The sequence below is a fragment of the Chrysemys picta genome, unplaced genomic scaffold (genome assembly GCF_011386835.1).
Source record: "Chrysemys picta bellii isolate R12L10 unplaced genomic scaffold, ASM1138683v2 scaf1438, whole genome shotgun sequence".
NCBI classification, from domain to species: Eukaryota; Metazoa; Chordata; order Testudines; family Emydidae; genus Chrysemys; species Chrysemys picta.
The window spans coordinates 1-16,000 of NW_027054144.1; the positions used below are offsets into that span (position 1 = coordinate 1).

Genomic DNA, 16,000 nt, shown 5'->3' on the forward strand with positions numbered 1-16,000 from the left:
GTTATATTGGGTCGCGTTATATCGAGGTAGCGGTGTACCTTGATAGAGTTAATCTCTCTTGGCTCAGGTCTCGCTACCTTCCTAGGTTGCTCTTCACTCCCCCCTTTCCCCCACCTCTCCTCACTTCAACTCTCTGTCTCTGTTTTAAAAGTCAAAAGTTATAGTTTTTACAGAAACCTCCAAAAGATAAAGCAACTGAAAACAGAACAAAACAAGAAAAAAAGAAAAGATAAAAACTTTACTTTAAATAAATCCAATAAATTAATTATTTTAACCCTTCAGGAATGCAACAGCTGGAATTATTCCTAACTTTCTTGAAGATATGGTTATCTGATACCAAGGGTTTATGGTTCAGGGCCTCATTGATTACAGGCAGAATAACTGATGCTTCTTAGGTGATGCCTAGTCAATGAATGTGGGAATTTTCTGTAATGTTTTTATGATCCATATGCCAGCTTCGGTAGCCCTGTGCACTTGGTACGGCTATCCACTGAGGCCTGGTCTAACCTTCCTCAACATAATGATGTCGCTCAGGGGTGTGCAAAATCCACCCCCGAGTGACACAGCTAAGGCAACCTAACCCCAGGGTGGACGCAGCTAAGGCGACCTAACCCTCGGTGTAGATGCGGCTACGGCAACAGAAGGATGCTTCCATCAACTGAGCTACTGCTGCTCGGGGAGACAGATACGTCAATGGAATCACCCGTTCTGCGGCTGCTGCAGTATGGCTACGGTGCGGCAGCTGTGCCCCCATCACGCCCGTAGTGCGGGCATTGCCTAGCTGGAAGCAGACTCTTCACAAGGACTCGCTCCAATCCACATGTGTGACTGGAGAATCTGGAAGGCTCAATGGAGCAGCAGAGAAGAAAAGACCTAAGCTGGAAACCCAAAGAGGGAGTCAGGTGTGGACAGACATCTCTCAAGGGGGGTCTGCTGGGACAGAGACAGAGAACAGAGCGATCCTACCCTGCCAGGAGCAGCGGCAAGAGACCTCTGGTTTTCCCCAGTATCCTAGTTCTTGCAAGCAGGTGCACGGCACATGCGCCGTGTGAGAGAGAAGCTCGCACAGCCCCAGGACGCAATATGCCGGACTCTGCTGTTAGTGCCATTAGCCCCTCACTTTTCTAAACACACTTCCATCCAGCTCGAACGCCTGTCAGCCTGTCTGTCGCCGATACAGGGCCACAGCAAGCTCCCCCGGCCGCTGCACAGCACGGGGAGCTGGGGCAGACAGCACAGACAGCTGCATCCCAAAGTGAGACTGAGCGAGTCACTGTGGAGGCCTGGGGGTTGGATTTTTTAACATTCATTAAAGAAACTGCCTGTTCCACAGTGGCTCACAGAAACCTTCAGAGCCAGGCCAAAGAGCAATTTTATGGAGGGACAAAGGGGGGGAAGTTCATAGCACCCAGCTAACTCCAGGTTTTCCAGGGTGTGGCCTTCCAGCACTCAGCTGTGCCATCCAATTCTCACAGGTGGGGCCCCATCCACTCCCGCCTTTTCTTCTTCTTCAAACAAACCATGAGAGGTCACATAAAAGTGAAACTGTGGTTTGGTCTGGGTCACAGGAACACAGGGTTCAAACTATAATGGGCCAGAAAAGCAGCGTCACAGCACAATGGGATAGCACAAGACAGAGCCACAGCCCAGGGCACAACAGTAGTGACCGCGTGGCCCACGTGCCAAGGTCAGTGGCGTTCGTTTGCTTTGAATGAGTGCGATATTAAAAAAGTGGATCTCATCTCATCACTAATTAACACCAATAAGCAAAGCTAACGGGTAAACTTCCTTCTCCACTCTCTCCAGCGCAGAGACAAGGGTGCAGTGCCCTCTAACAGGGAAACAGGTTACTAGACAGGAATGAGATTCTTCAAGGGAGTGGCACAATGTGGTACCTGTATTTACTGGGGCTCTACGTGTCTGGGCGGGAACACTGACATCCACCTGTTTATGGTGGGCTATTTCTACCCTCTGGAAACTTTCCGACCACGTCCCTTTCGGGAAGGCAGCTGTCAGGAATATACTCTCTTTCAGTAGCTCTCAACCTTTCCAAACAACCGTACCCCCTTCAGGAGTCTGGTTTGTCTTTCGTACCCCCAAGTTTCACCTCACTTTAAAAACGACTTGCTTACACAATCAGACATAAAAATACAAAAGTGTCACAGCACACTAGTACTGACAAATTACTTACTTTCTCGCTGTTACCGTACAATTATAAAATAAATCGATTGGAATATAAATACTGTACTTACATGTCAGTGTATAGTGTATAAAGAACAGTAGAAACAAGTCAGTGTCTAAGAAATTTTAGTTTGTACTGATTTCGCTAGTACTTTTTATGTAGCCCGTTGAAAAACGAGGCAAATCTCTAGATGAGTTGATGTACCCCCTGGAAGAGCTCTGCGTACCCCTGGTTGAGACCCACAGCTCTATCTCAATTAGCCATCAGTATGTTCTATGCATGCCGGTCAGCACAAGGCACGTGGCTCTCTCCATTAAGCTAAGCAGATCCCTTGTGGCTCACGAAGCACGAGATCTTTCTGAAGGACCGGCCGGACCCGCTGGATAGGGGGGGAATCACTGTTCGGTTTTACAAGCAGGCCAGCCTAGTAGCTGGACACACATTCCGCTCACCTTGCCCAGATTCACTGTTGCCATTTTAGGCTTGTCCAACACCACTGCCTGTATGCAGATCCGGTATCCATGCAGCGACTCCCCTGCAAAACACGCCACACCAGACTCAGACTAAGCTGGAGGTTATGTTGCTTTTAAACACATCTCCCTCCCGTCCCCACAATGCCCAAAAATGGAAGGGTTACCCCCCATCCACCGCCAAACAGCACACCCAGCTGGGTTCACACAACCCGCCCCCCTGTCCAGCAGCACTCACTCTCTCTCGCCCACTAAGCCTTTCATAGCAGAGGTGGGGTCCAGCATAATGCTTTGGGGTCCGCTTCCTTCTGATCCACTCTCCTTGCTTTCCATTCCCATTCTGGGTCCCTCCCTCTGAGCTCAGCGGTGCTGTGAACACACACCTGCCTCTGCTAGAGGGGAAGCACAGTCCCACCCCGGGAGATAATCACCCCCACTGTGGTGAACCCCAGCAGCCCCTGCCCCACTCACTCCACAACGGAGTCACCAATAGCTTCTCCAGGCAGAAAAACCTCCTGCCTAGCCCAGGCGTCCAAGGAATGCAGAGGTGGCTGCTGCTGGCTCCCAGACAGATTCTGCCCCGGGGTAACTCGGTGGAGCAGCCTGGGGCTAACCCCACCCTCGTTTAAATGAAAAAGGGACACGGGGGAGGGGAGCAGGAAGACAGTGGCCGGTGATGGTTATGAGAAGCAGTAAGGAGTCGTGCACACTGCAGCACTAAACCTGTGGCAGCTCCCTGTGAATTAAAAAGGGAAGGGGGAAGCAGCACAGGAAGCGCCTTCCGATTGTGGGATCAGCACATGCCTGGAATGGCTCTGCTAAAATGATCAGCAGTGAAATAGTTAATGTTAGTATTTATGTTATCTTTAGGTTTCAGAGTCAACACTGGTTGAGACAAATGAGGCAATTCACCCCTCTCAGAGCTATTGTTTCAGGCAGCCCCCAGATTTACAAATCGACAGCCTCCGTTCACACGCTGGTCACATGTTCCCGGTTTTCTTATTTAAACAACAGCTCAGGTTCTGGATCGGTTTGCCGGGGAGGGGGATGGACGGACGGACTGGGACTGCAGCAAACTTTGCAGCCACAAGACATGCAGCCCCCCAGCAATGACGGCGTGCACACTGCAAGCATCATATGATGATCACTCTAGGCTTGCTTTTGAAGCTTTGGCGTGTGCCAAAAATACAAGGGAAAAAAGGGGCTGGGAGGAGGGTATTTTCTGGGAGGCGTTCTCAGCTCAGGAATTCCCTCCCTGCCACGGTCCAATAGAGCCCAAATCTAAGCTGTAACTATCAGAAATGCAAATCAATCAGCACAGGCTCCCCCCAGCAGTCGGCACGCTTTACCATACAAGCTGTGAGGATGGCTGCTAGCGATAAACAGAAATACACAGATTCCTGTAGCTTAGGGTTACCATATTCAAACATTTAAAAAAGAGGACACTCCAGGGGGCCCTGGTCCCGCCCCCGGCCCTGCCCCAACTCCGCCCCTTCCCCGCCCCAACCCCACCCCTTCTCCGCCCCCATTCCAACCCTTTCCCCAAAGTCCCTGCCCCAACTCTGCCCCCTCCTCTGAGCACCCCGCATTCCCCCTCCTCCCTCCCGCTCTGATCTTGGTTGGGGGTTGCTAAGTGCTTCCCTGCTCCCCATTTGCCCTCCAGCCTCTGCACCCCCCCACAGCCTCTGTGCCCCCTGCTCCCCACTCGCCCTGCAGCCTCTGCACCCCCCCTGCAGCCTCTGTGCCTCCTGCTCCCCACTCGCCCTGCAGCCTCTGCACACCCCCCTGCAGCCTCTGTGCCTCCTGCTCCCCACTCGCCCTGCAGCCTCTGCACACCCCCCTGCAGCCTCTGTGCCTCCTGCTCCCCACTCGCCCTGCAGCCTCTGCACCCCCCCCACAGCCTCTGTGCCCCCTGCTCCCCACTCGCCCTGCAGCCTCTGCACCCCCCCCCCCCGCAGCCTCTGGGCCTCCTGCTCTCCACTCGCCCTGCAGCCTCTGCACCCCCCCCACAGCCTCTGTGCCCCCTGCTCCCCACTCGCCCTGCAGCCTCTGCACCCCCCCCCTGCAGCCTCCACACACACACACACACACACACACACACACACACACACACACCCCGTTCCCCCTCACCCAGCAGAGGGAGAGCTGCAGGCTCCACGTGCACTCAAACACTTCCTCGCTGCTCTGTGGGGGAGGAGGGAGCGGGGGAGGGACTCTGGCTGCTAGAGGCCCTAGTGGCTGCGAGCGGCTTTCAATCAGGCCAGGTGTCCAAACAGCCACGCCGCACTCCGCAGGAGGGGAAATCCCGGACATTTCTACTTCATTAGAAATCCCCCCCGGACGGCCATTTAAGACTGAAAAAGCCAGACATGTCCGGGGAAACCTGGACGGATGGTAACCCTACTGTAGCTTCAAAACCTTCCTGAGCCCCAGAATGTCTCAAACCTACTAGCTCTAGGCTGGGCCTGCTCTTGGAACAACACAACACAGGCAGTGCCTGTAGCCTAGAGATTCATAGATTCATAGACTCTAGGACTGGAAGGGACCTCGAGAGGTCATCGAGTCCAGTCCCCTGCCCGCATGGCAGGACCAAATACTGTCTAGACCATCCCTGATAGACATTTATCTAACCTACTCTTAAATATCTCCAGAGATGGAGATTCCACAACCTCCCTAGGCAATTTATTCCAGTGTTTAACCATCCTGACAGTTAGGAACTTTTTCCTAATGTCCAACCTAGACCTCCCTTGCTGCAGTTTAAACCCATTGCTTCTGGTTCTATCCTTAGAGGCTAAGGTGAAAAAGTTTTCTCCCTCCTCCTTATGACACCCTTTTAGATACCTGAAAACTGCTATCATGTCCCCTCTCAGTCTTCTCTTTTCCAAACTAAACAATCCACTGAACTGACCGGGCTCTGGTCCAGTTGGCTCTTACCAGGAGTTTTGTCCAGCTCTTGCAACATCGTATAAATACAGTGATCGAAGAAGAGCTCCAGCACGCTGGAGGCTTTCACTAGCAGGGACTTGATGATGCTTCTCAGCTCCTTGTTCACGAGACTGTAGGGGTAATCTGGAGCCAGAAGAACACACAAGTATGAGGGAATTTCATGGGCCCACATTAACGCATGCTACTATCAAAGCTTGCAAGTGGCTTCAAGGAAACATGGCAATCCCAGACCATGTGCAATGCAGGATCAACAAGCAACTCTTATTCTCAGTTATGCCAGAGTACATGTGCGGAGTTTAGGAATAAAAAGATTATTTTCTAACTGCTGATTTCACCGGAGTCCCGTGGGATTTGGGGGAAAAAACCTCGCAGTTCTGCCTCTGTCTTCTAATCTACAGGAACGAGTGCTGCATTCAGAACCTTGGTGGTTTGGCAATGCATAAAGCAGAAGAGACTCCTGCAAATAATCTCTCTTTACAATTGTCCCTTTCAAGACGGATGAACAGAGACCTTTGTATTCAGATTCTTGCTTGCAGGTAGACCCAGAACCACCAATGGAGCAAGTCATGCTGGCCTGTGATTAAATCCCAGGCATCAGCGGTACTCCAGCAGTGGGTTAGCAAGGACCACAGGGGTTCTTAAACTGCAGGTGGGAATCCGCTGGGGAGGGGGGGGGGTCACAAATATATGCACAAAACAGAGAGCAACTGCTATAAACTAGATCACTTCAATCTACCATTTCAGAAAGTTACACACACCTTTCCATCGCAATGTAGTGCATTTACTTCCAAAAGCCCTGTAAACATACAACGCAGCAACCATTGTTCCTAAACAAAGGATACGTTTGTAGTGTCTCCACCTTCAGGAAGCTGGACTCTGATCACTGTGGTATCGTTGTTTTGAGACTAAAAAGGTGGGACTGAGACAACATTAGAGGGCTTGACTGTTCAGCAGCTGAAGAGCCGCATTAAACCGCAGACCAATCACAACACTGAGATCAGCAAAAAAACGTAATTTATAATGTAACAGTCGGCCACACAGGCGGGGTGGTGCTTGGGGGGGGAGCCCTTGCAGGGGCAATAGCCACTCCAAATCTGCCTTAGCCCCCCCACCCGGAGCCAACCTTCCCAGCACACATGTCAAACGTTGCACAGAAGTAAGGGTGGCATGGCATGGCATTGCCACCCTTACTTCTGCAGTCCTGCACTACTGCTGCTGGTGGCAACGCTGCCTTCAGAGCTGGGCATCCAGCCAGCAGCCGCCGCTCTCCAGCCACCCAGCTCTGAAGGCAGCGCGCTGCTCCTGGCCGTGACGCGGCTTTCAGAGCTGGGAGGCTGTGAAAAGTGATTAACAAACATACAAATATCACTTTTCACAGCAGACTTAGCGCCCCATTGCCACCCTTACTTCTGCGCTGCTGCTGGCGACGGGACTGCCTTCAGAGCTGCCCGGCTCTGTAGCTGTGTCTCCGTCAGCAGCAGCGCAGAAGTTAAGGTAGTAATGGGGCGCGAAGTCTACTGTGAAAAGCGATAGACAAAGTTTCTTTGTGTCCTCCCCAGTATTGAACAGTAACTATTTAACAAATTAACGTTTATCCTTTAACAATCATTCAATAAAAAATGGGTTTTAGTCTTAATTTAAAAGCAGTGAGAAAATGTAAATTCATTTTGAACAGGGTTATAAATTTAGCATTTAAAATAGTGTTAAATAGAAAAAGATGTTTTTAATTTATCAGAGGAGTCGCAATCAGAGGCTTGCTGTTTGAAAGGGGTTGCCAATACAAAAAGTTTGAGGACCACGGCCATGCAGGAACTTTAAAACCACAGGTGAGAAAATGTAGGCTCTTGTGGAGCAGGTAGGATTAAGGAAAGTCCCTGATTTGTCAGTCCTCTGCCATGTGCGAAGATAGTGACTTTTTAACTGGCATATATAGACATCGAATTACAGAAGGATACAAAATGAAACAAATGCCCCATGCTTTATCGGCGCAGTCACAGATGAGGTTTCGGATTCTGTTCCACCCTCGAGGTACACAAAAGCCTTCCGACTGAGGAAAAGCTACTTTTTAAATGAAAAATCTCTCGTTCTGTATAACGTGCACCCATGCCAAGTACCTGAAACAGATGGGCGCCAGCACACGGCTCATATGCAGAGGGAGCTTTCAAATCCAAAGATTAAAATTCAGTGGCTGCTTGGAAACCAGTCTCCAGGTTTCCTCTGCTGGTTGCTGAACTAGCAGAAGCCAGTATCAAAAATGTTGTGCAAGCCTAGCATAGATAAGGCCAAAGTCAACATGTTCAGCACTTCGCTCCTTTAGCCCTCAGATGCCTATATTCCAAGGCCAGAAGGGACTATGGGGACCATCCAGTCCAGTGGTCCCCACACCTTTTACGTCGTGCCCCTCCTTACCGCTGTCCATGCTCCCCACACCCACCCTGGGAGCCTTGCTTGGGAGCCAGGGCTAGCAACACAACTGGGGGCGGAGCCGGTGGTGGGTGGGGGCCAACGGTCGGAGGGGGGCGAGGGAGCCAGGGCTGCTCCCTCCCCCCATGGGGGTTGGCCTGGGCTCCGCCACTCCCCCCAATGTTCCCCTGCACCCCCTTAAACATTCCTCCCCTCCCCCCAGCAGGGTGCACCCCACAGTTTGGGGACCATTGATCTAGTCTGACTTCCTGAGAACTTCAAAAATAATTCCTAGAGCCTATCTTAATTTAAAAATGGTCAGTGATGGAGAATCCACCACAGCCCTTGGTAAGTTGTTCCACTGGTTAATTACTCTCCCTGTTAAACATTTACCTTATTGCCAGTCTGAATTTGTCTAGCTTCAACCCCTATCCATTGGATCTTTCTCTGCTCGACTGAAGAGCCCATTATCAACTATTTATTCCCCATGTAAATACTTACAGACTGATCAAGTCACCCCTTAACCTTCTCTTTACTAAGCTAAATAGATGGAGCTCCTTGAGTCTATCATTATAAGGCAGGTTTTCTAATCCTTTAATCATATTCATGGCTCTTCTCTGACCCCTCTCCAAATTATCAACATCCTTCTTGAACTGTGGGCACCGAAACTGGACCCAGTACTCCAGTAGCAGTCCCGTTAATGCCAAATACAGAGGTCAAATAACCTCTCTGCTCCTACTGGAGATTTACATGTATGCATCCCAGGATCACATTAGCTCTTTTGGCCCCAGCGTCACAATGGGAGATCACGTTCAGCTGATTATATGTAAAAATGGCTTGCATTCTTCTTACTCGATATATACATTTAGCCATATTAAAACACACATTGTTTTGGTAAACTGGGTGCAAGCAGAGACCCAGATAGCTCTGAATCAGGGACCTGTCCCCTTCAATATTACCCCCTCCCCAGTTTTTGGGTCATCTGCAAACTTTATCTGGGATGATTTTATGTTTTCTTCTAGGTCATTGATAAAAAGGTTAAAGAGCGTACAGCCTAGAACTGATCCCAGCAGGATCCCCCACTAGAAACACACCTCATTTACAATTACATTTTGAGACCTATCTGTGAGCCAGTTTTGAATCCATTTAATGTGTGCAGTGTTAATTTTATATCATTCTAGTTTTCTAATAAAAATGTTATGGGGTGCCATCAAATGCCTATAGAGAAGTCTAAGTAGATTATCTCAACACTATTACATTGATCAAATAAACTCGTAATCTCATAAAGAAAAGATGTTAAGTTAGTTTGACAGGGTTGATCTTCATACACCCATGTTGCTTTGCACTAATTACATTACCCTATTAATAGTCTCGTATCAGCTGCTGCATTATCTGGCCAGGGGTCAATGTCAGCCTGACAGGCCGATAGTTACCTGGGTCATCCCGTTTACCCTTTCAAACACTGGCACATCAGCAGCCTTCTTTCAACCTTCTGGAACTTCCCCAGGGCTCCAAGACTTATTGAAAAATCAACATGAATGGCCCAGCTCTTTCAAAACTCTTGGATGCAAGTCATCAAGACCCACTGATTTAAAAGAGTCTAACTTTAGTAGCTGCTGTTTAACATCCTCCAGAGATGCCAGTGGAGTGGGAAGAGAGTTATCGTCACCATAGGATGAGACTGTACCATGTGTCTTTTCCCAAATACAGAATAGAAATATTTATTGAACAGTTTTGTCTCTTCTGCATTATTATTGATAATTCTACCATTTCCATTGAGTAGTGGACCAATACCATTGTCAGGATTCTTTTTGTTCCTAACATATTTAAAAAACTCCTTATTATCCTGAACTCTGCAGCCATAGATTTCTCCTTGTGTCCCTTGGCTTCCCTGATCAAAAATTTTCTACAATTTTTAACTTCTGATTTATATTCATTACTATCAACTTACCCTTTCTTCTATTTGTTATATATATTATATATTTTTATAGCTGCCTCCACTTCCCCTCTAAGCCAGATCTTTTTTTTTTTTTAATCAGCACGGCCTTCTTCCTCGATTGTGAGATTGTGCCTTTGGAGGCAACTAGTCAAGTGTCTTTAAATGATTCCCAATTATCATTCACGTTTTTCTGATTAAACTCTTCCTCCCAACTGATCTGGCTCATAATTGTTTTCAGCTTTGTGAAATTGGCCCTATTAAAGCACCAAATATGTATATGACTGGTCTGGACTTTATGCTGGTTGTGCATTATAAATGATCAAGTCATGATCACTTGTACCTAAGCTACCATTAATTTTTAGTTCTGTGATCAGTTCCTCTCTATCTGTTAGGATGAGAGATAATGCAGAATTTCTTTCCCCGGGTTGGCTGCAACTTTCTGGGTTAGGAAATTGTCATCTGTTCTGTTGACTACTGGCAGCATGAGACCTCCCACATGTGTCACTCAAACTAAAGTCCCACGTGATTATGCACCTTTTTTCCTACACATTATAGACAGGTGCATAAGGAAGCTGACATCTGGTTCCCTGCTGCGATTTGATGCTCTGTAGCAGACACCAACTAATACCCCATCTTGTGCTCTCACCCGCCAGGACCACGATCTGTGCCTGTGAGGGACAAAAGAACTACAATCCTGATGAGGGCTGGTTTTCTTTAGCATATTGTGTATTAACTCAACCTCAGGTTCAAGATTTTTCCTCGGTGACGTAAATATGCAAGGATAAAAATGGGAGCAGGTTTGTAAGGAAGGGATCAATTTGGGTTTAAAATGAGACCTGAATCTTAGAGTTACAGTTAGAAAGTTTCCTTATGGTGATGATTAGATGACTAGCTATTAAGCAGATTGGCTAATTTTAAGCGCCATGTCACGCAGACCTGCTCTGAGCAGAGTGATAAAAATGCCTGAGTTCTGTTTACACCACAGGTTCCACCACCGCAACCTCTTTTCTGAATGCACCCGTGGGTGTTGAGTTATGGGCCCATTTTTGCCTAGCTCAAGGGTGCATCAGAACTGACCAAGCTGTCTGTGTTAGCAGGCTGGCATCAGTGTTTGTAACACAGCATGCAAGAGCAGAGCATCGCTATCAGGATGAGGTTTTACTGCCCTCATGCCACTCAAGCATTTCACACCAGACAGTTTGTTATTTAAAGAGTCACTGACCAGGAGTATGCTGGCTGAGCGTGGGGTCACTCCGAGGGGTCTGCAGCTTGTAGTTTAGATACCCAGCCAGGTCTTTAACCCACACAGACGGGTTCTCAGGAAACACGTTCTGACTTTTATCCAGCTCCTTCTGAAGTTCTGTCAAATCAAGCTGTAAAAGACACACAAAGAACATGGTATAAAATCTCAGTCTGAGATTCAGAGAACGGCTCTCGGTATGGAAAAGCAAGATCTGAAATATAAGTTAGTTCAGGAAGATTGTGTAAAAAGACAGCTGAACTAAATTTCCATCTGTACTGGTGCAAAAAGAGCCCTGCATTTCCAAAACAGGACATACAGGCTTCCTAGAGCCGCAACCATCACTGTTCCCCGGACTCGCCAATCCTTTGCATCATGACATGAATAACAGCAGTTGTATTGACGCACAAGATCTGGTTTTGTTTTTTTATATAGAAACTATCAAAACCAGTGAAGCCCAGTGCTGAGGGCGAAGAGAAGAATAAAAAATATGCAGGGACCTGACCACGTGTCCAGAACTGAACAGATTTTTATAGCAAGACTGAAGTCAGTAAAGCAAATAAAAATAAAACACTGTTCTAAACTCAAAAGACTACGCAGAACTTGCCCCTTCTTGCTCCCCAGGAATATGAAAGTCAGAGCTGGTGACTAAAATATGTTTTCACCACCTTATGCACCTGTTAGCACTAGCAAGCCAACAGCTGAAAAAGAGTCACAGCTGGACCCGACTATTTCTTGCAGCAACAGAACTATTTGCTACGTTTCAATTACAAGGCCAATTGGTTCAATTTGTGCATCCTCACCAACTGGCAAGGGGAAAAACAGGTGTTACCAAAGGCATAATCTGAAGATAATGAGATAGCATGTAGCTGCATTTTCCCTAGCAGTCTGAGAGTCAACCATGCTGAGTTGTACACACTTACCACTATGCACAACCGCGTTTGGATCAGAATCAGTGCACTTTGGGGCGTCAACCTACACAGAGACCTAGAGGTAGGAAATGACTTGATAGCAAGATCCCTTGCTTGTCTGAATGACCCAAAACCAGCACACTGGGCCAATACCTAGTCTACTTCAAGATACGTTCTTACCACAGTCACCCTCTACCTATTTGGCACATCTTGTTTTAAAATTAGATTGGAAGCTCTTCAAGGCAGGGGCCATCTCTTGCTATATCTGTAAACACGCCCAAAGCCAGGAGGGCCTGTTTGCCTGGAAACATTACTGGATCATTGTGCAACAACTGAACGTCTAGTCCACTGCACCCTCAGGGACCAGCCATGTACGCTTCCTAACTTCTATTCTAAAAGCCAGGTTATTTATCCCCTCCACACTCATTCGGTTTGGACTGCTCTTTTTAACACCTAACTTCTATCCTTCTTGTAAAACACAAACACAATTAACACCGACGCACAAGATGAAAATGGCTTAAACCGGAAATTGAATGTAAATGGTAACGTCCTTCTCCAACAGAAATCTAACAGATACCCCTATGAGGAGCATGGAGTAAGAACCTAGATTAAAGAGAAGGAATTGAATACAGGAGCTCAGCAGACAGCTGGTGTACCAGGTCTTCATTATGCCATGACAAATTTCAATGTAATCCTTGTTTGTTTGGCTTTTCTAAGAGAGTCAGTCTACACTCAGGTACCACGCCAATGGTAGGCAGACAAACATTGTAGCAGGTTTACTTAGAACATGTAAAGCTCACACCAGCTGAACTGCAGCCCGTTTCATCAGGAGGCATGATAAGACAAGATGTGAGAGAACATTCCCAGCAGTGAAGCCTTCGTAGAGTTCCTCCCGGAGGGCATGAGAAGTGGGCAGAAAAGAAGCCAGTGCTTCCTTTCTAGCCTGCTGGGGTCTGAAGGGACTTTCCTGCCTGCAGGAGCAGAAGGAGCAACACAACTTCAAATGCCTGTCGCAAAGGAGAAAAACAGAACTAGTTCTTGCAATCACGTTTCTGCCACCCAAGTGACAAGATCATTCGCTCCACTCACGCAGCAGACAACAGGATTGGGATTATTAGTAGTCATTACTGGGATTATAGTAGCACCCAGGAGCCCCAGTCATGGGCCAGACCCCCATTGGCCTAGGCGCTGTACGAACATAGAACAAAAAGAAAGTCCCAGTTTGGGCTTTGGCCAGTCATAGCACCAAGGTGTTTGTGTTTTTTTAAAAAGGAAGACAAGTTTCACTTCAAATAATCAACGTGACCTCCAAGAATGGCAGTAGACACACCAAGGCAGTAGCCGGGAGTGCCCCCATCTCATCTCATTTGCACTGGGAGCACTGGAATGATGATACTGGGACAGAGATAGTACATTCCCTACCCTATTTTCCTCATCAAGATTTAAAAATGTTATTAAAGCTAATGTTAAAATTATATAATATACAGGGTAAGAGTGTCTGTACATCCGGGCATAGTGCTTAAATTACCCAAAAGTACAAAGGTTGGTTTAAAAGTCATATAATACATATAGTATATTAAAACTCCAAAGAGGCCCAACTGCTTTGCAGAGACGCTTATTCAGACAGTGCAACGGTGAACCGCAAAATACCAGTTTGGCTCAGAGGACTAGGGCATGTCAAAGGCAGCAGCCTCTGAAATCTGAACTCTAGGAAGAGGTAAGATGGGCACTTTCCAGAACTGGTGCAGAAGGGAATGCTGCTCCTCAAGGCACATGTGTAGTTTGGACATCACAATCTGCTCCACTAGTCTGGACGAGCAAACTCTTACAGCTCTGAAACCATCACAGTCAGTACCGAGTCCCCAAGATGGAAAAGCAACAGAGAGAACAGCATAGGAGGCGGGAGGTCAGAAACCTTCATATTCTAGTATACTCGGTTTTTACATTCTGCTGCTCCCATCCAGTTGAAATGACTAGCTAGCTCTTCCGAAAGCTGTTTTCCCTTTACATCCTCTGACCTCTTATTCCTGTGAGATCACAGAACTTCTCTTTAGAGACACGTTTCTCCACTCGTCATTTTCCCTTACATGATGCTTTTAGCCCCCTGCATTCTTCCTGATCCCTTTTCACCTCACTCCCACATTTCACCACCTTGCTTTTCTTAAGACGAGCTTTACAGATTTCTACAACACGGCACGTGCCCACCCTGGTCTTTAACATGGAGGTGCAAACCCTGGAGATAACAGGTCCCAGCATGCAGTGTTCCAGGATGGTGAACTGCCTGCTGAGAACTGTCAGCGTCACCACCCTATTTTCTCCTATAAATGGAACAAAATCTCAGTCCCAATGCACCATCTTGCTCCCATACCCAACACATACCCCTCTAAACCTGCCTAAGGGCTCAGTTCTTCCGTGCAACCTGCCACTGTAGCACACATTAGTCAAATGTCTTCCTCACCCCAACCCGAACAGTGGGTAGTAAAAGTAAGATGGAAGGGGGGAAATGAAGAGAACACTTTCCTACGGATCTTCCAGTGCATCTTTCCTTATCAGTGTTTGAATTTTGGAAGCTAAGAACCTCAAGCAAAGGACTAAATTTTTGTGTCAGACAGCACTGAGCAATTAGCTGGCGTTTAATTACACTAATGCATACATCTCTGACAGCTCAATTTTATGCTTCTGAACCATTAACATTGGGGTTGGAGACTACGGGCACCCTAGGCTCTGCGGCAGCTCTGGGCCTGGCTTCTTGGGACATCACCAGGATGAGTTAAGGTGAGCAGGCCCATCTATAAACTCCTGACTGCTGATGTACTGCTCTCCACGCCCTTCTGCTTCAGTAATTGGAGGTATAAAACTCACAGCTTTCAGGGCATCCTCCAGCGTTCGGAATTTGCCTTGCTTGAGTCCTGCATCGACTGCAGTTGACTTTTTAGCATTTTTCCCCATGTTCTGTTTTTTGTGATGCTGCTCAGGGGCAGGGGCTGGAGGCACTTGCTCTTTGTTCTGCTTCTTCCCAGTTTTCTCAAACCCCAGCTCAAAGATGGTGTCTGATGTAGTGATAGGTGCTAGAAATAAGACAAACAGAGGGAAGGGATCAGTTTGGCTGAGACAGTAAAGGCAGCTCAAGTAGAAGCAGATGTACTGGGATGAAGCCCATCACCTAAAAAAGACCCCATAAAAAAGCAAATCCAGTATTAAGTGAATAAAACTTTTACGAGTCAGGGACTACAGCTCCTTAACAACCCACTATCTCCCTTGTACAGAGGCTGGGCACTGCAGTCAATCTCCTTCCCTCCAGGCTGAGCCCTGGGCAGCAGGATCTGCTGCAAGGCAAGTGACCATTTAATATAAGGAAGCATGCATCTCTCCCACCCACCCACATGGGGGCTGGGGCAGGATTCAGACCCTCACCAGGCGTTGCTGGCATGCCCATCGCTGCGGTACCCAGAGGCCAGTCCCATGGACACCCAGGCCCTGTGGAGAGCTGTGCACTGTGGTGGCGGACCCATGGCAGAACAAATCCTCCCTCAAATCCTATGGGAACAGTTACCCCAGAGCATTCGCCCTCCGGCACCCACGGCCGGCTCCCCAATTCCTGTACAGCGGGGCCAAGCCCGGCTCGCAGGCGGCACCAGCTCTGAGCCCCAGGGCCTGCCTCTGCTCTCACTTGCAGGGCGTGGTGCTGAGCCCCCCAATGCAGGCTCTGGCCCCGCTCCCCCGCCCGGGGGTCTGAGCCCCGCACCCCCCCGGGGGGCCGAGCCCCGCACCACTGGGGGGGCCGAGTCCCAACCCCCTGGGGGGCCGAGCCCCGCACCCCTGGGGGGGCCCAGTCCCAACCCCCTGAGGGGCCGAGCCCCGCACCACTGGGGGGGGCCCAGTCCCAACCCCCTGAGGGGCCGAGCCCCG

General features: G+C 48.5%; 1 protein-coding gene across 1 annotated transcript; it reads right to left on the reverse strand.

The window, feature by feature from the left end:
* Positions 1 to 2,287: 2,287 nt before the first annotated feature.
* On the reverse strand, positions 2,288 to 15,629 carry LOC135979950 (transmembrane protein 214-like). Its single transcript, XM_065580063.1, has 5 exons — positions 15,506 to 15,629; positions 14,954 to 15,159; positions 11,163 to 11,313; positions 5,587 to 5,721; positions 2,288 to 2,717 (listed from the first exon to the last, which is right to left on the reverse strand). Exons 1-5 carry the CDS (start codon positions 15,525 to 15,527, stop codon positions 2,578 to 2,580), a joined length of 654 nt encoding a protein of 217 aa, XP_065436135.1. The 5' UTR covers positions 15,528 to 15,629; the 3' UTR covers positions 2,288 to 2,577.
* Between the last annotated feature and the right edge of the window lie 371 nt (positions 15,630 to 16,000).

Excerpts from the sequence above, each read along its gene's own strand:
- LOC135979950 (XM_065580063.1), bottom strand. The coding sequence starts at position 15,527 with ATGGGCATGCCAGCAACGCCTG. Across the intron at positions 11,314-14,953 it reads TGGAGGATGCCCTGAAAGCT|CTTGATTTGACAGAACTTCA; the intron begins GTGAGTTTTATA and ends TGTCTTTTACAG. Across the intron at positions 2,718-5,586 it reads AGAGCTGGACAAAACTCCTG|GGGAGTCGCTGCATGGATAC; the intron begins GTAAGAGCCAAC and ends CGTGTTTTGCAG.